Source organism: Rhinatrema bivittatum, chromosome 4, assembly GCF_901001135.1.
Source record: "Rhinatrema bivittatum chromosome 4, aRhiBiv1.1, whole genome shotgun sequence".
NCBI lineage: Eukaryota > Metazoa > Chordata > Amphibia > Gymnophiona > Rhinatrematidae > Rhinatrema > Rhinatrema bivittatum.
Genome location: NC_042618.1, coordinates 110,381,160 through 110,408,826, shown reverse-complemented (window position 1 = coordinate 110,408,826; position 27,667 = coordinate 110,381,160). Strand labels below are relative to the sequence as shown.

The following is a 27,667-nucleotide window of genomic DNA, read 5'->3' as shown; positions in this document are numbered from 1 at the left end:
TGCTGGTTCAGACCAAGGGTCCATCAAGCCCAGCATCCTGTTTCCAACAGAAGCCAAAAACCAGGCCACAAGAACCTGGCAATTACCCAAACACTAAGAAGAATCCATGCTACTGATGCAATTAATAGCAGTGGCTATTCCCTAAGTAAAATTGATTAATAGCCATTAATGGACTTCTCCAGGGTTTGAAAAGGAACTGTGGAGATGTGGTGAGATGCGACCTTTGCAAAGGAGCGGGACCAGGCCCAGGTGCGAACTCTCTCACACACAGATACAAGTCTTCGGCATCAGGCACACAGAAGAGGTGGCTGTCAAGCGGGTTGGGAAAACGGACGCTCAATCTATGAGCGTCGTTTTCTCCCACTACTGGCATAGACACATGCACAAGATACACGGCCTGGACCATATATCTTGTGTGTGTGTTGGGCACCCAGAATTTTATTTTATTTATTTATTTTTTTTAAATAAATACTGCTTTATTTGGTTCCTCCTACTTAGTATTAGGAGGAATCACAGAAAGCGGGATTTTTTTCAGAGCGCCCTTGAACGTGGCATAACTTTCTCCAGCCCTGGGCTGGTATAAAATTTGCCACGTTGCAAGGGCGCATTAGCCATGCGGAAAATGTGTGTATCGTGGGGATCAGCTAATAGCCTCACCTACAAGAATTTCCGTGTGATGAGCGCTATCAGCTACACGGTGATTTGGACGCACTAATCCCCATACTGGATTGGGGGTTAAGCTGTGCGCAGCGGCTAGCGCACGGTATTGCATCGGCTCCTCTGTCTCTGTTTCCTCCAAAGACTGGGGGTCCATAAGTAATCCATAAGAAAACTACTGGTTCTGTACTGGTTTCCTCAGGGGAGCCAGAACCGATTTACACTGCTGACTCTGCTGCACTCTCTCAGGTCCCAGGAAAAAAGGTGGAAAAAATGCCGTTCTGGGTTGTTCTTCCATAAATAAAGCCCCTGGTAATGGACACCAAAAAAGGGGTTGAATGAGCACAAATTTGAAAGTTGTGAGCAGGAGTGCCATTCATGGTGGTCTGGGTTTGAAGCCTTGACCAATTGGCACTACTGCTCACAAGTTTCAACTTGTGCTATTCAAAGCCTTTTTTTTTTTAAACTACAGTGTCCTGCTTCAGTATCATTCCTTTCCCTTTCTGTAATACAGGAGGAGAGGGAGGGGGAACAAGAGGGGAGGGGCTGGATTAGGGAGCAGAGTGCCTGTCCTCTTTTCTGTGTGCTCCAGGCTCACCCGCTTCTCCCCTGAAGACAGCCTGGAGGGGAGAGGCTGGAGCAAAAACACTCCTGCTGCTCTCTGCCTCTTAAGCCTGAAAAAGTTGCAGGCTTATCAGGCTTAGGCAGAGCACAGCAGGGGGGTTCTGCCTCAGCCCCTCACCACCAGGCAGCCTGCAGGGAATTAAGCCCTTCAAAAATCTAAAACTCATCTCCAAAGGGACCCCACTCTCACTAGAAGACAGGATACCCATGCAGCTGCTCAAATAGTTACACAGCTAAAATTGTGCTAAACCACCAAAAAACTAAGTCTATCCATGTAACCGTTGCTAGTAATAGCAGTGGCTATTTTCTAAAGTCAACTTAATTAATAGCAGGTAATGGACTTCTCCTCCAAGAACTTATCCAATCCTTTTTTAAACACAGCTATACTAACTGCACTAACCACATCCTCTGGCAACAAATTCCAGAGTTTATTTGTGCGTTGAGTGAAGAAGAACTTTCTCAGATTAGTTTTAAATGTGCCACATGCTAACTTCATGGAGTGCCCCCTAGTCTTTCTATTATCTGAAAGACTAAACAACAGATTCACATCTACCCGTTCTAGACCTCTCATGATTTTACACACCTCTATCATATTCCCCCTCAACCGTCTCTTCTCCAAGCTGAAAAGTCCTAACCTCTTTAGTCTTTCCTCTTAGGGGAGCTGTTCCATTCCACTTATCATTTTGGTCGCCCTTCTCTGTACCTTCTCCATCGCAATTATATCTTTTTTGAGATGTGGTGACCAGAATTGTACACAGAATTCAAGGGGGTCTCACCATGGAGCGATACAGAGGCATTATGACATTTTCCGTTTTATTCACATTCCATTCCTAATAATTCCCAACATTCTGTTTGCTTTTTTGACTGCCGCAGCACACTGAACCGATGATTTCAATGTGTTATCCACTATGACGCCTAGATCTCTTTCTTGGGTGGTAGCACCTAATTTGGAACCTAACATTGTGTAACTATAACATGGGTTATTTTCCCTATATGCATCACCTTGCACTTATCCACATTAAATTTCATCTGCCATTTCGATGCCCAATTTTCCAGTCTCTCAAGGGCTTCCTGCAATTTATCAGAATCTGCTTGTGATTTAACTACTCTGAACAATTTTGTATCATCTGCAAATCTGATTACCTCACTCGTCATATTTCTTTCTAGATCATTTATAAATATATTGAAAAGTAAGGGTTCCAATACAGATCCTATGGGGGACACCAACTGGTACTCAGCCCAGGATGCCACCTGTGCTCTAACAGAATGGATCCAAAGCTCTTCAGGAATGGGACACTCCTTGCAAATATAAGCAAACAATTGTGTCCTTTAGCCATCAAGCAATCATGGTTTTCAAAGCTTTACTCCCTCTATTCGTTCTCCCAAATGAAACAAAGCTGTGATCGAACCTCCTAAAACTGTTGGTGACCTTCAAGTAGTGCAACAGTACCTGACAGACATTCAACACGTGAAGCTCCTTCGCATGCAGAACAGAAGAGTCCAAATTCCAAAATAGAGACGTACTGAGGGACTGCAGGTGGCGCACTACCTTAACACACACAATGTCAGTAAAGCTTTTTTTTTCTCTGTCTCCATCTGCTGGTAGGGTTGAAAAACCCATGCATCTGGACTGATCTGGGATATGAACAGGAACTTCCTGCTTGCCTGCAGCTGGAGTGCAACAGTGCAGGAGCACAGACCATGCCAGCATGGTGTGCAAACTTTGCAGGACTTAAGGAGGTGACTGAATTCTTCCGATTTCCCGGATGCTGCACCATGGCACCTGCCTAAGGCCTGCTAGAATGTGCAAGTGTGATAAACCCTCAAGTTACCAATAACAATTTGAAGGGGGAGGGTGGAGAACAAAGACAAAGTTTAATAAATAAATGGATGCTGGGCTGGGATCGTTAATAGGAGGAGGGATACTTTTGATATCTTTTTTCCTTTTTTTTTTTTTGCTGAAATGTATGGTTTTTCTTTGAAATTGCCAGTCTGCTCTTTTGAAGCAAGGGTTTATTTCCTTGTTAAATGGAAATGTAGAAATTCATACAAGTTGTAACAGAAGAAAAAGCTAATTTATCATATCTATATATCTGAATTTAAAAAATGATGTAATTTGCTATACATTTTTAGTGGTCAGCACCAGCCTCTCTCTCTATACCCCATCCCCTCCCCTCGGTCTGAGGAATTCTTTCCTATCCCTCCCACCACCAGGGGGCTGCTTCTAAATTTAGTGTTTATAGGTGCCACAATCTTAAATCCAGCCCGGAGTTGAACTGTTTCTATGCACACTGTGTTTTGGATATAGGAACTGGAATCATACCTTTCAAACATCTATATCTTCTGATAAATTTTGCTTTGTTTGTTGTTTAATCTTTGCAAACATTTGCAGCTTAGCTACAGAGACACAAAAGCCTTTAACATGATCACTAGGGACATCCTCCTCTCGGCACAACTCACCGGTGAATTTCTATTTCCAGTACATTTTCTGAACCAGTGTTCCTAGTGACAAAAACAACAGGGTTGGACACCACTGCAAACCTACCTTATCCTCTTCCCTCATCTGAAAAAGGAATTTATCATGAGCATTTTAAACTTGTTCTTGGGTTTTACCTTTTATCGTGAAGCCCAAGAACTTCAGAACCAGTGAACATGCAACCACTTCCTAAAGAGGACCCAAGGCAACACTGATGTGTGTTGGCAACACCTCAGGGGCAGTCTGGAAGAGGGATACAGGACAAATGCCCTCACTCCCCCCCCCCCCCCCCCCAAAATGTTGAAAGGTCTGTAGTATTCCCAGAGAGAGTCCTAAAATTTAGCATTTTATCCTAAAGGACAATACACCTAGCAGTAAGGCACAGAATATGGGATGCCGTACTATGCCGTCGTAAGAAAAGAAGTTCTACAAGAGATGGCCAAACTGGCACAATTAGCACTGCAGCCGATGGCAATAGCAGAAGTTACAGACTGAATCCTTTCCAGCTGGAATACATCTGCTGCTGAAACATGGCTGAGGCGCAAGTAACGGAGGGACACGGAGTGCTTAGCACGTTTATAGTCAGACACTTTCTGATGCTGTCAAGCTGGGACCTCTCAAGATCACTAGGCTACTTATCAATCTAATAGAACCCTGTGCCTAAAGTTGGAAAAAAACCAACCTCTTGGCATCACAATCCAGAAAGAAGAGAGAAAAGTCACTGTGTCAAGTTAAAATCTGTAAATGTCTACCACGAGGGGCCTGGCAATAGGATGCATCATTCATGGGAACATATCCAGCTGGCATAGGCAATGGGTAAAATGTTTAAAAAGTTTGTAGGTAAAATATATAAATATGAAATTTAAATGATCAAACACTTTAAAACAAACATCAGGGGCCTAAGCAGTAATTTGTGTTTATTAAACTGTCAGCATAATGTGCATTACCTGCTGGTATAATATATGCAGTACATCAGGTTTAGCCCGATTATTAAGTTAACTATATGCAGAGCATGTGTGCGTTCAGAAGCCCATGTTAATGTGTGTCCTTCTCCCTGAGCTAACTGGCTCAAAAGAAAGGCCTGGCAGAGGTAGAAGAGGGTCCCTCCTGGTGGTGGGGAAGTACTGCAAGGACTGGGTTCAGGTTGGGGGCAGGGCAGAGCAATGATACTTTGAGGCCAGAGTACCAGGTTGGGGGAGCCTTAGGACACTGCCTCTACCCTGCATTATCCATGGTATTTACATAACATTTATATCATTCACATAAACATATTACAGTTGTGAATGTAATTGCCACTGTTTTTTAAATGTGGCCATGCAAATTAAAAATATTTTAACATACAACGAAGGCTGAATGCTCTTTAGTACTTATGCCCCAATAAGGACTTAATAAGGATACTGGTTTCCTCACTCATTATATCAGACATAGTCCTCTAACTAAATTTTGTTGCATCTGCCTCAACTTTCTCACCTCACTAAAACACATCTCCCAACCCCCGAGGGCTAGTGCAAGGAGCATTTGGCACCCTAAGTGACCCTGCGGTCATGTGCCCTCCTTCCCGAACTTATTTCCAGCTCAGCCCTGCCTCTTACTGGCTGCACAGCTCCAGCCCAGCGCCCCCTTCTATTGCAGTATTGGCTCTGGGTCACCACCCAAAACGCTGGCGCACTGGTCAACAGTCAATTATGCCTAATTGGAGCACCAGCCCTGATCCCCTCCCCTCAACCTTTCATTTCACAGTTTTAAAAACAAAATATCAGCCTTGTAATGCGCCCTGTGAGTTACTTGTATATTTGGGCATCCTCCTTAGCCCATTCTGCCCTGACTTACTTAAGGGAGAAGAGCTCTCGCAAACTAGTAAAAAATGTATTAACGTAGTTCCATAAAAAGGTAACACCTATAACTTGTTTGTTGACCTTTATTTCTCTGCAACGTAGGAAAACATAGCTCATTAAGGGTGCGACATGTCTCAAAGGAACATAAATACAGCACCACACATCTGCATAACAACATTTCATTCAAGCAGGAATTCAAACTCCTTTGTAAACAGCAGAAAAAGGAGCAGTTTCTGCATGGAGCAGATGCTTATCGCATTTGCATAATAAATTTCATTCCAACAGGTACAATGGATCTTGGCCAAAAAACAGGAGATTACCAACACCTTATTGCAAAAAAAAAAAAAAAAAAAAAAAAAAATGTTCTGCCTATTCCCTTTGCCATTTTTAAATTCTCTACCACAAGATAAATAAAATACTGAAGTGTTGGATTTTAGAGCAAATGTGAGAATATATGCAGTACTATGCAGGGTAAATGTAAATACATCAGGACAGGGAAACACTAAATAACTAACAGCAAATTAATACAGCTACAGGAGGCAAAGGACTTCCTGCCTCCAAGGACTTCTGATCTCCACAGGAAGAAAGGGAGACATACAAGGCATAAAATGAGGGAGGTGGTAGGAGAGGGGTGGACTATGGTATAGCAGCAGAAAAATGTGTGTGTTGCCAATGTGTATTGTGAAGACTAGCAGAATGCCATTCCAATAAAGTGCATTCCTGCTGTGGCCTTCTCCCCCCACCCCCCAAAACACACTTTCTAACATGACTAGACAAGAGACCGGGCCTCTCCTCCAGGATATTCATTCAACATAAATAATCAGAGTGAAGATCCATTATTTTTTGTGGAGGAAATCACGAATGAGAAGGACAACCAAAATAATAAAGATGGAACAACTCCACTATGAGGAGAGGCTAAAGAGATTAGGACTTTCAGTTTGGAGACTATATAGCCTAGGGGAATGTGATAGAGGTCTATAAAATAATGGAACGGGTAAACACAAATCTGTTTACTCTTTCAAAAAGTACAAGACTAAGGGACATTCAATTGAGTTACTAGGTGATACATTTAAGATAAAACAGGAAAAATATTGTTTTACTCAACTCATAATTAAACTTTGGAATTTGTTGGAGGATGTGGTGAAAGATGGGTTTAAAAAAAGGTTTAAATGAGTTCCTGGAAGAAGAGTCCATAATCATTAAGGTGGACTTGGTGAAATCCAATGCTTATCCTTGGGATAAGCAACATGGACAAGGCCATGGGAATGGATGAGATACATCCCAGAATACTGAGGGAGCTCAGAGAAGTGCTGGAGGGTTCGTAGACGGATCTGTTCAATAGATCTCTGGAAACAGGAGTGGTGCTATGGGATTGGATAAGAGTGGTTGTGGTCCTGCTTCACAAAATAGTGGTAGTAGAGAGGAGGTTGGTTACCTCGGTGGTAGGAAAATTAATGGAGACTCTGCTAGGGAAAGGATAGTGAACTATTTACAATCGGGGGTGGATTGCCTGGACCTGAGGCAGCATAGATTCACCAGGGGAAGGACGTGTCAAACAATCTGATTGATGTTTTTGATCGGGGGTAACTAGAGAACTGGATCAAGGAAGAGTGCTCAGTGTGATCTACCTGGATTTCAGCAAGCTTTTAATATGGTTCTGCATAGAAGGCGAGGATTACAAACTGGTTGACTGATAGGAGACAGCGTGTAATAGTAATTGGACCCTGCTCTCAAGAGAGAACCATGTTAAGTGGAGGGCCACAGGAATCAGTATTGGGACTGGCTCTGTTCAATATCTTTGTAAGCAACATTGCAGAAGGTTAGAAGGTAAAGTTTATCTGTTTGTGGATGAAACTTAACTAATTTTCTTTTAACCAATGTCTTACTTCATGAAATATCCCAAGTCTCTTGTCTTGTATGTTTTTCTTATTACACTGTAAACTCTACTGAGCAGGGATCATCTTTTTGTATGTTTGTACAGTGCTGTGTATGTTGTGTAACACTATAGAAATGTTAAGTAGTAATAGCAACAGAGTGGGCATGCCTGAAAGAATAGAGAGACTGAAAAGTGATTTAAGAAAGCTTGAAGAGTGGTTGAAGATTTGGCAGCTGGGATTCAATGCCAAGAAATGCAGACTCATGCAAGTGGCAGTAATCCAAAAAAGCTGTATGTTATTGGAGGTGAAAGACTGATGTGCACAGATCCAAGAGAAGGATCTTGGGGTAATTAGTATCTGGCAATCTGAAGATAGCGAAGCAATGTGACAAGGCGATAACTGAAGCCAGAAGAATGCAGGGCTGCAAAGAGAGGAATTACCAGTAAGAAAGATGTGGTGATACCTTTGGATAGGTTCTTGGTTGAGTTCTGGAGCCCGTATCTCAAAAAAGATAAGAGACTGGATAGAGGAGATTCAGAGAAGGGTGGCCAAAATGGTGTGTGGTCTGTATCGGAAGATTTATGAGGAGAGGATGAAGGATCTAAATATGTATACCCTGGAAGAGAGGAGGTGCAGGGGAGATAGGATACAGACCTTCAGAAACCTGAAAGGTTTTAATGATGCACGAACTTTAAAAACCTTTACCATTGGAAAGGATTCAGTAGAACTAGGGATCACGAAATGAAACTCCAGGAGGGACAACTCAGAACTAACGTCAGAAAATATTTCTTCAAGAAGAGAGTGGTGGATGCCTAGACTGCCCTTCTGGAGGAGATGGTAAATACAAAAACAGTCAAAGAATTCAAAGAGGCATGGGAATTAAACACTATGGATCCCTAAAGGCTTACAGAATGGAAATGAAGAATAAGGTGACTGGAGGTAACTTGTTGGTTCGGCAATTACTACCCTTAGCAGAAGGCATGGAGATTACTAACCTTAACCAATAAGTCTTGATGCTTTTAATGCAGGTTTTTGGAACAGAGGTATCCCCTTTTCAGTGATACAAGTCGCATACAAGAGAGCCTTGTACTCGCCTAGACACCCTTTATTGGAATATCAAACTAGGCATCCTTCATCTCAGAATGTCTATGTGTTGCAGCATACAAATCGATCCTCTGCAATTATCCAACATATGCATTGGCATGTTTTACAACTGCATCAAATTTTTCTTAAACAGTCAAAGATCTCGTTCCAGAGAGGATTGAATATTAAAAATTATGTTGTTTGTGCCCACTTTTCACCATTGGTCAGCCATCAAGGGATTTCGGCCATGAAGCCTGTGGTAACTGTGATATATGTTTAACTACTTTGGAAGGAGCCAGCTGGCAGCAGCACCCAAAACTGGTGGAAAATATAAGAAATCATTTTATTCCAATTGTAACTCCACCAACGTAGTATATGTAATACAATGCACCTGTCCTCACTCTATGCCGGTCGTACTTCGACCAATTAAAATACAATTAAAGAGAACACCGGAGCCAGTTACGTACCAAAAAACACAGAAGCTTCCCATCGTTAAGCATTGTTTATCTAAACAACACAATTTCGAACAATTGAGATGGTCTATTTTGGGACACTGTTCAAATATCTGCCAGAGGTGGAGATCATCGATCCCTATTAAACTATAAAGAACAGCATTGGATTTTCAAGCTGTCTTTGGAATTTCCATCTGGCATGAACGACACCATAGAATGGATTATGTAAGTTTAAAGAGTTTAGTTTAGGTTTCCTACTGGAGCATATAATTCAGAGTTTTGATTGGTTGTATGACAAGTCGCAGGTACATTTAAAAACTTAGTCTTTTAAAATGGCGGTTCCGTTTAGAAACGCCTCGGCCACTATGACATAAAGGGAGAAGTTTCTTGTTTGCAAAGACATGTATGTATTTTTGGTAAACTATTTTCTTTGAGGTTGGGAATTGATAGATATTTAATATTTTCTATTTTATTTTAGAAATATATACTTTCAAGCCCCTGATGAAGGTCACAAAACACACATTGTGTCGGGCAAGGCAGACATTTGAATCAGTGCTGCTGCGACAAACAAACGTTGTGTCTTTGGCTTAATATAGAGCTTTATAAATAAATATTTCAAAACGGTTGGCGGTGTAGTAACAAGCGAAGAACCCAGTGATTATAAGTGTTTGAGCAGGTATCTTTCAGCACTTTGATAACAAATACATTGTTACCGTGAATAAGTGAATATAGTGTTAACGCACAGGTTGGTCCTTTGAGCTTCATTTCTGCTGGTTCTCCGCTTGACATATAATCATTGGCATTTTCCACATGTGGTTTACATTTTTTAATGCAGCTGCAACATTGCTCTCTGCTTCAATGGCAGGGGGGAAAGGGGGATTTTGATGCAGGCAACAACACGAAGGGCCCCGAATTTTATGGTCTGGGGGTACTGATAAGCATGGGAGTAACCTTGCATGGAGCAGCATGGGGATTAATATCCTTAACGCTTTTGACACAAACTGCAACATCGCTCTCCATTTCAATGGCATGGGGGGAGGAAAGGGGAAATTGAATTCAGATAACCATCATGGGCCTTGATTTTTACATGCTAGGGAACTGATACACAGACATAAGGAAAAAAAACATAGGACTGCTTCTAAGGCCAAGTTTATAAGCAAAGTATGTCAAGCAATACTGCCTGAATTTTCAAGGTGGCTCATCACCCAGTAAAATCAGCAGCAATCACTTTTTGTGGGTCATCATAGGCTTGGGGATAACTGCAAAGAGCAGCAATTACTACCCTTAAGAGAAACATGGGGGTAACCTGCATGGAGCGGCAGTTACTACTACAAAAAGCTTTCTGGGCAGACTGGATGGACTATTTGGTCCTTTTCTGCCTTCATTACTATGTAACTATATTTTCCTTTTGGGATCCTGCAAGGTACTTATTACCTGGATTGGCCACTGCCAGAAACAGGATACTGAGCTTGATGGATCTTTGGTCTGATCCAGTATGGCAATCTTATATTCTTATGTACTTCTCCCAAGGTTAGCAAATCAAGGTCATAAGCAAGCTAAGTAACCAAGCACATTTCCAAAGAACCCTCAGCTTGCAATCTTCCTGCATCACTGGGTCATTCTACTTCGCCTGAACCAACTCCTCATATGGTCTAATCCGTTTCCTCAAACACAGCTTTACATTCTCATTGAGATGCTTGCTTCAAATGTTTTTCATTTACATTATTTTGCAGTTTCCCAGGCCTGTGTGGGGTTACAAAAAAAGTGTTTGAAGGAAGACACAATAGGTTTGAGTGTTTAAAAAAAGAATTCTTACCACAACACAAGCAACTGTTCAACATTTACTTGTGTCAGCTGAACATCTCACAAAGCTCTAACGCACGTTTCATCAGCCAATATTCTGTATTTAGATGTCAAGTGAAATCCTGCCACAAAAACATTCACTTCACACGTATCAGGAGGAAAACTAGTCATCAGAAAGGCTTCTAAAAATATTTGGATGCAAAAGGCACACACAAGAACATTACACTAATAGAAGGCATTGGGTGAAACCTCATATCTACTGTAACTAGGGTGGGCACCAAACTAGTTACACCCACATCCTGTGATTTCTTACTGTTTACAAATTTCTTGATCCTGCAGCTCACAAAGCTTTTGGAATGCTAATCTGAGCAAACACCAGAAGTCAAAAGCATGTCAGATATGGAAAACAGGATTAACACACTTATGTAAAGTTAATCTACCTGTCCTACCGTTTAATATTTACTCCCTAGAGCAGGGGTGGGCAATTCCAGTCCTTGAGGGCCGCAAACCAGTCTGGTTTTCAGGATATCCCTAATGAATATACATAAGAGAAATTTGCATGCACTCAGCCTCAGTTGTATGTAAATTTATTTCATGCACATTCTTTAGAGATACCCTGAAACCAGACTGGTTTGTGGCCCTCGAGGACCGGAATTGTCCGCCCCTGCATGTTACAAGTGGATGCTGCTGTTAATGGTTTTGTTTATTTATTTATTTTACATTTAAAGAGGAGACATTACTTTAAAAAATCTCTCTCCCAAAAAGTCTCTGTTTTCTACATAAGTTTGGCTCTTAGAAACATTATCAAAATTTGTAGATCACTTTCTTGCTCCCTTTGTTCCACTTTTAATCATATGTTAAGGATTCCCAAGACATGATCGCACAGTTGGAGCGTTTGAATCCAGCCACAACTGGATTACTCATGACTATATTAGATCTCTATACGAACATTGCACTCAAAATGTACCATAAAAGTTAGCCACTTCACATCTAGACCAACGTCTTCAATTCCATCAGTGTCCCATTGATTTTTTAGTCTATCTCATGGAAATGGCCTTTAAAAATATTTTGCTTTTGACCATAATTTTTTTTTTTAAACCAATATGCAGCACCTCCAAAGGAGCAACAATGGCTCTGGATCACATGAATATCTACATGGGGCTATTCTTAAGAGTCTTGACCATCCTGTCCAACAATAAATAGTTGCATGGAAATGCTATCTTAATGATGTGTGTCTTTTATGGAGAGGGACTCATCCCCAATTGTAAATTTTTATTCAGTGGTTAAATTCCTTAGATTCTCATTTGAGGTTTTCATTAGAAATATAAGAACGTCAGATTTCATATTTGGCTTTACTTACAGAGAAGACCAGTGATGGCTTCAAGACCCCTCTATTTCATAAGCCTACTGACAGAAATGTCCTTTATGATTTGACAGCGCACATCCAAGGGCGCTGTCAAATCATAATAGACTTGCACATTAGTCAATTCTTACAAATTATGATACATCTGCACTCTCTCTGCCAATTTCCAATCTCAAGCAGGTTGATTTTTGAATGGTTTTTGGCTACAGGTTATCCATGATTTGCATTAATTAAGTAAAGCTTACTTGGGAGCCAAAATTTAGTCATTGTGAATGGTTTTGTTTAAAACCTCAAGAGAAAACAACTAGCAGGTCACTTGTGTCCTACCTTTCTCAAGCTTAGTCCAGGAAAGTGAGGGCTTCCATTTAAAGCACTGGCACATTTTACAGTTACATTCTTTTTCATGAGCTTACACCAGGGGGGACTAACTTACGTAATATCATTTTCTGTTCTGATTTTTCCCAACAAGGAACAGATATGTTGTCTCAGGCTCCTCATTAGTAGGTAAAACAAAGTTTGTGGTTCCTACTCAATGGGGCGGATTTTCAGAGCCCTGCTCGCCTAAATCCGCCCAAAAACCGGGCGGATTTAGGCGAGCAGGGCCCTGCGCGCCGGTGAGCCTATTTTACATAGGCCTACCGGCGCGCGCAGAGCCCCGGGACTCGCGTAAGTCCCGGGGTTCTCCGAGGGGGGCGTGTCGGGGGCGTGCCCGGTCGCCGTGGCGTTTCGGGGGCGTGGCCGCGCCCTCGTACCCGCCCCCAGGTCGCGGCCCGGCGCGCAGGAGGCCCGCTCGCGCGCGGGGATTTACTTCTCCCTCCTGAGAGGCGTAAATCCCTGGAGAAAGGTAAGGGGGGGTTGTAGACAGGGCCGGGCGGTGGGTTAGGTAGAGGAAGGGAGGGGAAGGTGAGGGGAGGGCGTTAGAGGATTCCCTCCAAGGCCGCTCCGATTTCGAAGCGGCCTTGGATGGGAACGGGGGTAGGCTGCGTGGCTCGGCGCGCGCCGGCTATACAAAAATCGATAGTCTTGCGCGCGCCGATCAGGTTTTTAGTAGATACACGCGGCTCCGCGCGTATCTACTAAATCCAGCGTACTTTTGTTTGCGCCTGGAGCGCAAACAAAAGTAGGCCTATTCGCGGAGTCTGAAAATCCGCCCCAATATGTCCAGTTTCTATGCACATGGACACACTATTCGTACCATCAGTCTAGAGGACCATCAATCTGAAGCACAATACCATCTGTCAGTCTTCATTTGTGGTGTGCACTATCTGTTGCCCTTGAAAGAAATTTTATGGAGGCGAGACCACTACAGCAGTAAACATCAGAATCATCCCACATAAGAGGTGCTTAAACCATCTTTGTGCAACAACTCCACGGAATTCAGCCATGTAGTTAGAGATTTATGATTCTGCATCATCGACCAGATTTCTAGGAACTGGTGTGGGGGTGATCTTCCAGGGAAACTACTTTGACCTGAACAATGCTGGATCCACACCACTTTTGTACTTTGGTCCTTAAGGGACTGAATGCCGAATGTGATTTTGCTGCATTTCTCCGAAGCTGGGACATTTATATTCCTGGGTCGTGTGGTTTCACAGAGTGGCCGTGTTATTGGGCGTACAGAGCTAGCACCACGATCTTCAATGGCTTCTCTTTCAAAAGATGGAGGGCTCATCCATATTGTATTTTGTTTTTCACCTGGACATACACTTGTTTTATTGGGCGTGTAAACTGTTCAATATTACTTAAAATGACTGCGTGTTTTGGCATTTTGCAGGAGAATGGATTCTTACATCATGTATGTAAGTCATCTGCTTCCGCTTTTAAACTTAGCATCTCCGAGGACAGTCGTCCCTTCAGGATTTCCCTCGTTACCAGCACTGTGAGACTGTGAGCAGTGCAGAGGAGAGCATGGCTTTTCAGATAAGTTCACCATTTGAAATATTCCCCTCACACAGTATATAACATATACTAATAATGAATAATAATAATGAATGAACTAATAATAATGAAGCGATAGTTACGGTTCCTTAGCGATAGTTATGGTTCCTTGTAAACCGGGGTGATATGTATACTATACAGGAACCCCGGTATATAAATTCTTTAAATAAATAAATAAATAAATAAATAACAAAACATCAGCTGCTGTTGGGGTTTTATTTGCAATTAAAAATGAAAAATTTAAAGAAAAAAGACATTTGATATAGTGACCGCTAAATGGTGGCTGAATGAGAAGTCTGGGTGTTTAAGCCTTTACAAACACCGATTGGCTCCCTGACATTACCATTTACTAAATTGGGAGCTTGTATCCTATGTGCTTTTAGGTTAGTATGAATTTATAGACTGGCTCTTTTTTTTTTTTTTCAAGTGATACAGGAATAGAGAATATGATGCCTATCTAGCCATCATCACTCTGTATATATTTTTTCCAACTAAAGATCTCAAAGTGAATCACAAAATCTTAAAGTCTATGATAAGATACGTACATTATAAATCGGGTTAACATCTGAAAAAGGTACAAATAGGTAAAGGCATAAAGAATGCAGGGATATAATAATTAAAGTGACTAAGGGCAGGTGGCAAGGGGAAGAGATGGGCTTCTAGACCAAATGCTTCACACAGCCATGTTTTTAAATGCTTTCTGAAGACTAGCAGGATGTGGGTTGGTATGATAAGTTCGGCAAAGGATTTTTCTGTGGTGCAGTTCTTTAGGTGTTGGTACAACTTGGTGGGCTTGCAGCAAAGGGAAGAAGGGCATATAAGATGAATTTGGATCCAAGGAAAAATGGTGAACAATTTCATCAAGGACAAAAAGTCAGAACTAGAATTTTGAACTTGGCTCCATAGAGCATTAGAAGCCAATGTAGAGATTATACAATTTGAGGCGATTCTTTCAAATGATCTTGTATTCAGTAGCATCTGAGCTACAGCACTCTAAGTACTAGTTGAGTATTTATGGGATTTTACTGTACAGCAATAAACTAGGTGGGAGATCACACATGCCTGAATGACTGCAGCAAAGGCAGGGTTGGTAAGGAAGAGATGGAGATGGCGTAGCTGACATACCTGAAAGAATAACGATTTAAGTACTGCTAGGAGTTAAGCTTCTATTGTGAATTTAGAATGTAGTATGAATCCCAAGTTGCGAAGCTGATGGCTGAAAAGCAGGGCTGTCCCCCTTCAAGGATCACCTACGCGTTTAAGCAGCTGGAGTCTTTTTTTGCTTATCCTCAGAATTTCTGTCTTTTGTGAAAATGGTTTCAATTTTCTTAGGTGGAGCCAGCTAGAGATCTTTCCCAAGCACTTATTCGAGTTCACAATCAATTGTCGAGGTCTGGGCAAAGAGGGACTAGTAGCTGCATATCATCTGATAGTCTCTGATGAGTTGCCTAGAGGGGCCAAGTAAATACTGAATAATCCTGGGGATAGAAACATATTCCTGAGGAACTTCACAGTAGAGAACATGGGGATGCAATAATGCTGTCCCCCCCAAGAGATAGTCTGGGATCGATTCTGGAGGAAGGATTTGAACCATGCTGGTATTGGGCCTGCAAGCCCTAGGCAAGAATTTAATAGTCATGGTATCAAATCTTGCAAAAAGGTTAAGGATTATCAGTAGGGTTGCCTGTTCATGATCCACACACAGAGTTCATTAACTAGGCTTATTAGTACTGTCTTTGTACTAAAACCTGGCCTTAAGCCTGTCTGGAATTTGTCCAGATCATTTGTGGTCTGCAGATGGTCAGATAGCTATGCTTGGTCAGTGTTTGCAGTGATCTTACCTAGAAATTATAGATTAAAACTGTTTAGTAATTATACAATTCAATGGTGTCCAGATTTGATTTCTTTAAGATTGGTCCAACTATTGCTTGTTTTAAGCAAGATAGTAGGCATCCTTCAGTCAAAGACATGTTCATAATGATTGAAGACGTATCAAGAAGTTCGGATTTGGCATGTCCGACAATCTAGGAGGAGCAGGGTTCCTTGCAGCACACTGTAGGTTTTATATTGGATAGAAGAGCATCTACGATTTACTCTTGTAAAGGGTGAAAACAGTAGTTCATCTCTCTGGTATTAGAGTCCAGCTCTGTGCAATCTTTTCAGAGGTATATTTTGCTAGCTTGTTACTGCATGCCTCATGGTAGAGCACTAGGGCGGGAGGAAGAAGGTTCTAGTAGTTTATTTGCTGTCTGAAATTGCTCTCTGTGTGAATTCTTTGCTTAATTAATACATAGGCTGCCTGCTGTCACTTGCAAGGGTTTCCATCAGATTGCAGTGCTATACTTCCACCACTTCTGTTTCAACCTTCTTCTGACAAGTTTTAGTTTCTTTAGCTCCGGTGAAAAACAAGGGGTAGGTTTAGAGATGTTTGGGGTGTTTTTTTTTTTAGTCTGTCCAGCTCTCTCCCTTTTGCAATGCTATAGATCACAGCTGATCTCTGAGATGTTCCCTTCACAACTAAGGAGCTCCTGCACTCTTGTCCAGGCCCCCTTTTTTTTTTTTTTTTTAATGCTGTTACTGTTTGCGCCTCCACTACCTCCACTGAGATGAATTTCCATTCATGTATCACTCTTTCCCACACAGAAATATTTCCTAATGTTACTCCTAACTTTAAAGTGCAAAAATAATCTGGCTGTAAACCTCCAAAGAGGGCGGCTCTAAACAAGCTCCCTGTAAGTTCATAACAACCCACAGCCGATGTTAAATACAGGTCTTAAAGGAATGAAAAGGCAGCTTGAACTGATTTTTTGTTATGAACGAGCCTGTGGCGGTTTCATGATTCATTATCATAACACGCGATTAAGCAAACAAAAACACACACCATCACAGAGAATTTTTTTTTTTAAGTATTAAAGACCGTTTTATAGCCATGTGTGAATGTCAAGTCAGTGTAGCAGGAGAGAAGCTCTGAATCACTAAATTTCAGACGTGGGCACTCATCTTTGGAGACTGTGTGAATGTTTTACTTTCACAAAATGTTTTCACCTATGTCGTCATGCATGGATATAAAGATGTCTTTTAAAAAGTTCTCTTCCTCAAGATCCTTCATCTAGTCTGGTCTTCAGGATAAACCAATATGCAAATTAACATGTTCTTTCTATCAAAGACATGTTAATATAGCTGATGAAAATTCACAGTAGATATTTTGAAAGTTGGACTTGGTTAGGGGTCCCAAGGACTGAGTTATAAAAGCCCTGGATTTTCATACAAAATTTGTTTTGCTTGCCACATGAGTTTTGATCTCTTTTGTTTGTTGTTCATGTGAGTATTTCATACCTAAGGGAATATTCGTATGCATAATTTTCATAGCTTGAGTGGTACAAGCCAGGCCAGGAGCTGAGGCTGAGCAGGAAGACAGGATGGAGGTTAATGTCCTGGCTTTCAGGAAAGGAGTTGAAGGCTTGGATATTTCATGGGATTATAAGAGATTTGTTGGCTTGTGTGGTTTTCTTCTATTTGGCCCTTTTCCCCAGTTTACGTTTGCTTTCCCCGTGGTCTTGTTTTAGTTCCTTTATCGTGTCTAATCTACATATGCTGGGTTATAAGATCTTTTTTCTTGGCCTGGTTATAGGGCGCTGTGTGTTCTTCCTGGGGCTGGAATCATGGGCAGGAAGTGTAATTCGATTGGATGACTATATCTGGCTGTGTCGCTAGCTGGTACGGGGGAGAGGAGGACTGGTTTGTTTTGTTGTATTGTCTTATGGTTTTTATCTGGAAATCTGGAACTGCTTTTGTAAACCCTTTGAATGATTTTTGTATCAGGAAGATGGTATAAAATAGACAAGCGCCATTTCTTGAGACAGAGCTGGGGAAAGGAGCCGGTTACGGCCAGCACTGAAAGAGAGATCCCCTGAAGAAGGTGGGTGTTTCCGCCGAAACATCGATGTCGGGAGGCACGGGAGTGTGTATATAACAGCGGCACTACGAAACTATGAGCTGAATGAATAGCGGGAGTGGAGAGAAAAAAAAGAAAGAGATAAGCGTTTAAACGTGTCAAAGATCAAAAATTTGAAAAATATGTTGTGAGGATTTGTGTGGAGCTCTTAGGTGTGGGCGAAGTTCTCAGTGGAATAGTGAGTGAGAGTTAGGTTTTTAGTAAGTAGTCGTGATGGGGTTTTAAAATACAAAAAAAGCGTGTTGGGAAAGAGTAAATGAAGTGACTGTGTGTGCTACATACACGATACTGGTTGCAGCCCTATGTGGGCAAGAGCCAGGCGACTGTGAAGGCACATTTATTCTGATACAATTTCCCAAAAAACTTTGTTTTGAGGCAGTAAGGGTAAAGTATAATTCCTCCTTTTTTGGAGAGGTGTTTTGATTGATAAAATAGATTCTCCCAGAGTTTCATTTGTAGACAAAAAGGAAGTGGAATTGGGAAGTATGGATTGGGGAGGGAAGGTGGAGAAGGAGTGGACGGGGTGGGATGAAGGCAGGTATGACCTGCATTAGGGGGAGGGGCCAAGGACAGGTGTGAAATGTATTTTCTAAAAACATACTCATTCTCTCACACACACACACCCAGTAACAAAAGCAGCAGGGGGGACTGACAACATTTTACATTGTGTTGCTTCAAATTTTCCTCTCTCATGGCCCCCTCAATCGTGCCAGGAAACTGAACAAAATTCAGAGCCATGTGACTGCTCCTGTCTCAGGATAAGAAGCTCTAACTCTCTGCTCTGCTTTCTCTGGGGGCTGTTGGGCCACAAATGATCTGAGCCACCACTGTCTCTACTTTGTTTCAGCAGGCAGCTGAAACCAATTTACACCACCAGTTCTGCTGCCTTTCTGTGGGGAAGTCAGAGCTGATTTATACTGCCAGTTCTACTCTGCCTCCTTTGGTCTACTTCAAGATCACACCCAACTCTTACCTTTCCCTGTAGGAAGGGAGCAGGAAACAGGAGTGAAGAGGCTGCATTAGTGAGCAGAGTGGATGTTCTCTGCTCGGTTTACTCCTGGTTCAATCCTTCCTCCCCTCTTTCCTGCAGCTCTACCTCAAGTCTTAAACAGAAGTGGAGGTACTGTGTTTCCAGGCCATCCCCCCAGAAATTAAGCCCTGAATTCTCCCACTTAGCCACTGTTATTATAAAAGATCTAAACTGAATAACTTCTCTCCTGATCCTCATCAAAACCACATAAACAAACATAGCAAAAATGCCTTTTCATCCTCCAGTGTCCTTATAACCAGGTAAGCCCTTTTACTGAAGTCACTATATTGGCTTCTCGTCTGTCACTTTCATATACAGTTCAAGCTTCTCCTACAAGTGCATTCACTTTGCAGCTTGTTACCTCTCTTCTCTTCTTATACCCCTCCTCATAATCTCTATTAATTGGGCAAGCTGCTCTCACCTGTACCCTTCTCCTCCATCACCAACTCCTAATGCCCTGCTTTCCATCTTGCTGTATTGTATGCCTAGAACAGCCCTCCTGAGTTGGCGCGTCATAACCCCTCGGTAGCCATATTCAAAATCTCAGCTAAAATCCTTTTTAGGAGGTTGCTTTTAAAGTTGTAAACCCTGGCACACCCTGATCACAGCCTTGTTGAGTTTAATAAATAACATTTCCTGAAGTCTTATCTGTCTCTTTATCAGACTGCTAGCCCCCCAAAGCAGAGACGTCTCCTATGAATAGGCTGTGCAGCACTGCATATGGGCAGTAGCGCTATAGAAAAGCTAAGAAGTAACAGTACACTCAAGGAATGTGTGCAGTAAGACCAAAGAGTACAACCACCATAAAATCTTTTTAATTAAAAAAATAGGGCAAACAAGGAGACCTAAGAGCAGTAAAGAGAGAACAACAGAACCTAGCGGACACCTCTGAAGAGTTTGCCAGCATTGCTGCTCTAGCACATCTTCACAGATTCTTAATCTTTATATTCCTTGCTCTGGCACAGTTTAAAAAAAAAATCAATGACCCAGTTTCAAAAACTTATCTCCAGCTGCCTAATTCATGGATTAATAATAACCTTTCCCTTTGGCTATATTCTTTATTATACAGGATGTGTTGAATAATAATTATTATAGAGGTGTGAACATTTCATTAAATCTTCTGCCATAATCAAAAACCTAAAGAGCCACCACAGCCCAAGCAGAAAGCAAACTTATCACACACACTGAATATTTGAGGAGCCTGTTACTGCTGTTTCATCAATATTCCAATATAGAAGTTAATAACTCTTAGAAACCTTCCAGGAAAAACTGGCTGAACTGGATTAGAAGCACATTAACTCAGAGAAAAAAAATATAATAGCAACTTATTATATTCTCTATATTGTAAATTGCATGTAATATGTTTCAACCAGATTAACCACTGTGATCCGCTTTGAAGTGGCTAACCAGCCAGGAAAAGCAAAATAGAAATCTCAAATGAAAATAAACTACTGGGCAGAATCAACTTTGATATTTACCAAAATAATGTACTTATAAATTGCTTCAATGAAGCACTCTAAGTGATTTACAACAACAAACATATGTCAAACACACATAACACACAACAAAATCAAATTTTCTCAAACAAAATGTTTCACAGTATTAAAATGTTAACAGTTTATCAAAGAATTAAAATTACATTAAAAATTAAATATTAATTGGCAAAACATTAAAGACAAGACCTAGTTTGGTCATATCTGATTCATATGAACAAGTGACCTACTGTCTGAGACGAAACAACTGAGCACCTCCACTCTAACTCCTAGGACCTCCGCACTCCTTCCACCATCACTTCTGGGCCCTCTGCACTCTTGCCCCTTCCATCCTAGGACCTCCATAACCCTCTTCCATTGTCACTCCCAGGACCTTTTATCTTTCTTTCCCTTTGATCTGCCTGTTTGTTGGGGGGGGGGGAACGACTGCAGTTTATTTCCTGTTGCACTTTATCATCTTAACTTACACCTGTTGGGAATTTTTGTGTAGGGAAATTTTGCAAGTTGACTTTAACTGCTTATACTCAAACTCTTGAGAGACATTCATTTCAAGATGAGTTGTCATGCATCCCTTCAAAGGAAGCCAGTTTACAGAGAACAAGGCTAAGGGGTTTTTCAGGAATAGCCTCTACCCTGTAGAATAGGCTTCCTAGCGAGTAGGTTTACCAAAAAGGATTTCTTCAACTTCCAAAAAGCATTCAATACTTGGTAAACATGTGGTCTATTAGGTAGCTTAATGCAGAGCTCCATAATGGAGAGGCAGATCAATTTTTATTAGGTTTATATAGTTTTAAGATGTATTCAACTGGTTTATGAACAACCTGGGATGTCCCATCACGGATCACACAAAGTGTGACTTCAATGTAATAAAACGAGTTGGGGGGTGGGGGGGGAAAGAGTACACTGAACTTCAGTGCATTTTCTTTACTGTACTGGAAGTATTTTTAGGTTGTGAATAAAAGGTATGCCAGTGCATCAAGAGTTTAAAAAAAACAAAACAAGAAACAAACACAAACTGGAAAAATTCACAGAAAGACATGCTTAGTGCACATAACAGTTTAAGCATATAAATATGTTCTGTGTACAGAAAGCCTGCTTTGTGCATAAAATGTTGCACATGTATACATCCAGAGCACAAGACCCCCCCACACCATGAACTCTGGGTTCAGCTCCAGAAACTTTACTCCACTTCAGAAAACCTATGCACCTTTCTATATTGGGAAATAACAGTCAATACCCTGATTAACATGAGACCTGCATGGAGGCATGCTCTAAGTTGTGTTCCCAGTTTTATTCATATTTAGGAGCACATTTCTGTGCTTTAAACTCTCATGTTAAAATCGAGAGTTGTACACACAAAAGTACACTAATGTCACATTGGCAGCAGCAAGTACATGAGATTGCTCCAATTGAAAAGCTGACTTTTACCATGTAAGAAGGTTGGCATATGATAAAATATGGGGTACACAAATATTGGGAATATTGAATTATACACTTGATGCTGTTGGGAAGAGTGAATTTCCATGAGATCAGAGCTGGTGAATGTTCTGCTCTGCTGTTGTACTCCTAATGGGGCCGAGCACACTATTTAACCCATGGTTGGACGCGGGTTGTGGATGCGCATCCACAACCCTTTATTCTATAAGGGGATTAGCACATCCAACCCCCCCTCCCTCCGCAAAGCTAATAGCGCTCATCACATGCAAATGCATGCTGATGAGCGCGGTTAGCTATTCTCCCCAGATTTAAAAAAAAAAAAAAAAGTGCCCTGGACACACACATTTTTACCCTCAGAAATTATCGCCTGCCCAGAGCAGACAATTTCTGAGCAGCCCAAAAAGTGTACAGAAAAACAGAAGATACTGCTTTTCTGTACTTCCTCCAACTTAATATCATGGCGATATTAAGTCGGAGGACCAGAAGGACAAGAATGTTTAAAAAAAAATAAATTTGTTTTTTAAATTAAAAAATAAGCATGCCAGCAGTCAGGTTAGGAACAGGACCGTTCAATTAACAAACATCCATTTGCCTAACCCGGGCTGTGCTCAGGTTAGGAAAATAGATGCTCGTAAAATTGAGTGTCTGTTTTCCTAACCCACTAACAGCCACCTCTCCTGGGCGCCTGCTGCCAAGGAGGCACTAGGAGTGCACATTTGTCCCTAGCACCTCCTTTTTAGCGTGACTCCTCATTTAAATATTTGATTGCATGCCCAGGAGAGTTGGCTAGGCACATGTTAGGAAAGTGGGCACTCAACACTGAGCGCCCATTTTCCAGGCAGATTTATTGCATTGGCCCCAATATATATTCCTGACCTGTCTTGCGACACTCCTACTTTTGCAATGTACATAAACTGTATGTTATGTTTCACAATATTCTTTTGTATGTCTGCTTGTTTTGTTAGCGTTTAGATTATGAGTGTGTACTAGAATTCAAATCTGCTTATTTCCTTGATTTTAGATGGAACTGTTTTGCGAAAGAAAAGTTTATGAAGTTTGAAAGTACTGCTGCTTTTTTGTTATTTCGGTTTGCAGCATAATTCCTTGTTGTATGGATAGAGGCAGGCTGTATGGGGCTGGGGCTTTTGAGCCCAGGTGATCAGGATCATATTGAAGTGGCATATTTACAATGCATGGTTTTCAGCACCTGAGAAAAAAAACATATTGAGTATTAGGGATGTGAATCGTTTTAGGACGATTAAAATTATCGTCCGATAATTTTAATATCGTCTTAAACCGTTATGGAACACAATACAATAGAGATTCTAACGATTTATCGTTATAAATCGTTAGAATCGTGAGCCGGCACACTAAAACCCCCTAAAACCCCCCCCCGACCCTTTAAATTAAATCCCCCACCCTCCCGAACCCCCCCCCCAAATGAGTTAAATAACCTGCGGGTCCAGCGGCGGTCCGGAACGGCAGCGGTCCGGAACGGGCTCCTGCTCCTCAATCTTGTTGTCTTCAGCCGGCGCCATTTTCCAAAATGGCGGCGAAAAATGGCGGCGGCCATAGACGAACACGATTGGACGGCAGGAGGTCCTTCCGGACCCCCGCTGGACTTTTGGCAAGTCTCGTGGGGGTCAGGAGGCCCCCCACAAGCTGGCCAAAAGTTCCTGGAGGTCCAGCAGGGGTCAGGGAGCGATTTCCCGCCGCGAATCGTTTTCGTACGGAAAATGGCGCCGGCAGGAGATCGACTGCAGGAGGTCGTTCAGCGAGGCGCCGGAACCCTCGCTGAACGACCTCCTGCAGTCGATCTCCTGCCGGCGCCATTTTCCGTACGAAAACGATTCGCGGCGGGAAATCGCTCCCTGACCCCTGCTGGACCTCCAGGAACTTTTGGCCAGCTTGTGGGGGGCCTCCTGACCCCCACGAGACTTGCCAAAAGTCCAGCGGGGGTCCGGAAGGACCTCCTGCCGTCCAATCTTTTTCGTCTATGGCCGCCGCCATTTTTCGCCGCCATTTTGGAAAATGGCGCCGGCTGAAGACAACAAGATTGAGGAGCAGGAGCCCGTTCCGGACCGCTGCCGTTCCGGACCGCCGCTGGACCCGCAGGTTATTTAACTCATTTGGGGGGGGGGTTCGGGAGGGTGGGGGATTTAATTTAAAGGGTCGGGGGTGGGTTTTAGGGGGTTTTAGTGTGCCGGCTCACGATTCTAACGATTTATAACGATAAATCGTTAGAATCTCTATTGTATTGTGTTCCATAACGGTTTAAGACGATATTAAAATTATCGGACGATAATTTTAATCGTCCTAAAACGATTCACATCCCTAATACTCAATATGTTTTTTTTCTCAGGTGCTGAAAACCATGCATTGTAAATATGCCACTTCAATATGATCCTGATCACCTGGGCTCAAAAGCCCCAGCCCCATACAGCCTGCCTCTATCCATACAACAAGGAATTATGCTGCAAACCGAAATAACAAAAAAGCAGCAGTACTTTCAAACTTCATAAACTTTTCTTTCGCAAAACAGTTCCATCTAAAATCAAGGAAATAAGCAGATTTGAATTCTAGTACCATTTGAAATCATTTTAATGATGAAAGCTCACTTACCTTACTGCCGATGTCCACTTTCTTGGCCCCAGGCTTGTGCCTCCTGAGTTTAATGGAAGGGGAGCGGAGCAGGTTTTTAAGCCGACTAGTGATAGTAGATCCTTCAAATGCAGCCATAGTTTGAGGATGAGAGTAAAATTATCTTCTAAAACCAGTCCAATTTTATGGACAAAGTAAAATCTAGCTCCAAGTCCCAGCGGCTCTTCTCTGTCACCATGTCCTTCAGTATCAAATTTTATATGGGCAAAGTCTATACATACATTTAAAATCTTTTGTGTTAAAACCAAACAAGCACCACTTTCTTCCTCTTTTTCTTCGCCGGATCTCACACACTCATAATCTAAAAACACAGACATAAAACCAAATTTAAACAGTGAAAACTGCAGTATGCAACGGACAACGTTTTCTTGATTACAATAAAACTAAAATGTAAACGTTTAAACACTTCCAATTGGTCTTTCCCACGCAGGGGCGGATTGGCCTATCAGGGGATCGGGCATCCCCCGGTGGGCCGGTCGCTGTAATCACGTGGTCTGCCGAGCGCGGCCTTGACAGAGCCGCGCTCGACAGACTACAGATTTATTTAAAAACAAAAACCATCCCAGCCCTTCAAATTTCCTTTATTACGACCCACCCACTCCCACAATCCCTCCCCAAGACTTACTAAAAGCCCGAGGGATCTCTCCCTCTCGGGCCATCGGACGTGCCAGCATTCAAAATGGCGCCGATAGCCTTTGCCCTTGCTATGTCACAAGGGCTACCGGTACCATTGGTTGGCTCCTGTCACATGCTAGGAGCAATGGGCGGCCGGCGCCATCTTCCTACCATGTGACAGGGGCCGACCAATGGCACCGGTAGCCCCTGTGACATAGTAAGGGCAAAGGCTATCGGCGCCATTTTGAATACTGGCCCGAGAGGGAAAGATTGTTGGCGGGACCCCGCTGGACCACCAGGGCTTTTAGTAAGTCTTGGGCAGGAATCGGGATGGAGGTTGTAGTAAAGGAAATTTAAAGGGTTGAGTGGTTTTTTTCGCGATTCGTTTTTCCCGAACCGTTTCGCCGAAAAACGACCCGCGGGAAAATGATTTTTTTTCCACGCAGCGCCCGAACCCAAACCCGACCCAATACCCAAAAACGAAGCTCATCTCCTGGGCCGGCTTGGGCGGCGAATCCCCGGGCCGGTCGTCACCGATCTCACGGGTCCACAATAACTATTGAAATTTAGATAACATGCTTTTTTACACGTTTTAAAACGCGAATCATAGTCTCTAGAAAGCAAGCATAAGATACTCATGCTTCCATCGTATGTGCCATATTTGTAAGTGTACTAAGAAAAATACTAAGTTAATGGGATAAGTAGCAGGATATTAAGTTCTGCTGAAAAACGTCTGTGTGCAAGGAAACCACTTTATGAAAACACAATATAAGCGGATTTTCGATTTAACAGCAGGAGTAGATATGCCGTAAAACAACCCAGACTACAAGTGGAAAAACCGCTTAAGTCAGCAAGATCACGAGCCCTGAATCATCAGTTCTGTTTTGTTTAACAAAAACATTTACAAGCAAAAAAAAAATATGTATATGCGAATTAGAATAATTCAATCACATCACCTAAAACATTATCTTGGCTGGTGCTACGATTCTCTGCCGACGTTTTTGTTAGAGTTGGGATTTGGCTGGTGGTGAAGTGCATAGATTAAAAAATATATAATTCTACCTCTTCATGCAAATTAGCACATATAAATCCTCCAGCAGTCTCTTTTCTTTTTGTAGCCTCTGACTACACAGAAAACAGTCACAGCTCCAATCTGTACAGCAGCGAGGTGGCAACAGATCAGGACAAAAGATGGACCTCTTCCCACTTCCAGAGATTTAAAAACTACTAAATGCAAAGTCTGGCTGGTGTAGAGCTGCGCTCAGCAGCGCCGGGACTCTGCAACCGGACCACGGCTACGCTTTACGTCCGAGCTGGGAGGAACAGGCTAGGCACTCCCCGCACACCAGCAGCAGAACCGGCTTCCAAGCCCTAAAACCTCCGCTGAGGGCTGCCTAGAGCAGAGCCTCCCCCTCCCAGCCGCCGCTGCAGCAGCAGCTGAGCGAGCTATGGCAGCCGGCACTGCTCAATCCGCGCTAGTCAAGACCAGAGCAAAGTGGGTCCTACTGCAGGGTTAGCGCAGCAGCCAAGGCGTCGTCTGTAGATTCCCCCGTGGCCCATGCGCAGCCACTTTATTCATTTTTTATCCATTACTACAGTTCCGGGAATCTCTTAGAGCCTCGTTTGTTGTTGTTGTTTCTCTCTAAAATCCTTTGCAGTTCATCGCATGCTTGGGAGAGGGATCCTGGAATTAAAGACAGCAGCAGGGAGGAAGGGGCGGTTTACAAGAAAACTGATCTTGTGAGCATGTTTGTCAAATAGAGCAGGCAAAAACATGTCTAGTCTAGAATAGTTCAACTTGCTGCTAAAGAAAAAAAAGTAAAAGCGTTATTGTCTTTTTAATTTAGTTTCTAAGGCTAGATTAGGGTTTAAAGATTTCATAAAGTCTTTTTAGTTTATCAAGAAAAAAATAGTATTAGGCAGCTATATTTATAGTGATCTCTGCCTATGTTACTTTTCTAATAAGCCTTGGTTACATTTTGTATTAAAATGATGGGTAATAAATCCAAATAACTAAAAATAAATTACTAAAGATCTTTCTAATTAGCCACTTTTCATGTACAATTAGAACTGGAAGAGCTTACTTCCAAGGGCAGCCATACTGGATCTGGCACCAAAGAAGGGAGAGAAAGACATAGACCTCATGATAAGGGAAAGTTTAGGTTCAGTGAGCACGGTACTATATTGTTAAACTCTGAGCTGAGCTGTAGGAAGAGCAGGGTCTTCAGGAGAGTTGACTAAGAGGATGAATGAAGGAGGTGAGGAGGCCCTACAGGGATTCCAGTTGCTGAAGTGTAGGGAAGAACTTTCGTTTATAAAGGGGAGCGTGGAGAAGACAAAGTTTGATGCTAAGCAAGTTAAAAAAGAA

General features: G+C 42.3%; 1 protein-coding gene across 1 annotated transcript in view; it reads right to left on the bottom strand.

The window, feature by feature from the left end:
* The window catches only part of MAPKBP1 (mitogen-activated protein kinase binding protein 1), a 408,115-nt gene extending 381,136 nt beyond the window's left edge, over window positions 1-26,979 (bottom strand). The window contains exons 1-2 of the mRNA XM_029597450.1: window positions 26,256-26,979; window positions 24,646-24,985 (exon numbers count right to left, since the gene is read on the bottom strand). Of these exons, the coding sequence (XP_029453310.1) occupies window positions 24,646-24,762 (117 nt within the window). The 5' untranslated portion in view covers window positions 24,763-24,985; window positions 26,256-26,979. The remainder of the gene's footprint in view (window positions 1-24,645; window positions 24,986-26,255) is intronic.
* Window positions 26,980-27,667: the final 688 nt, after the last annotated feature.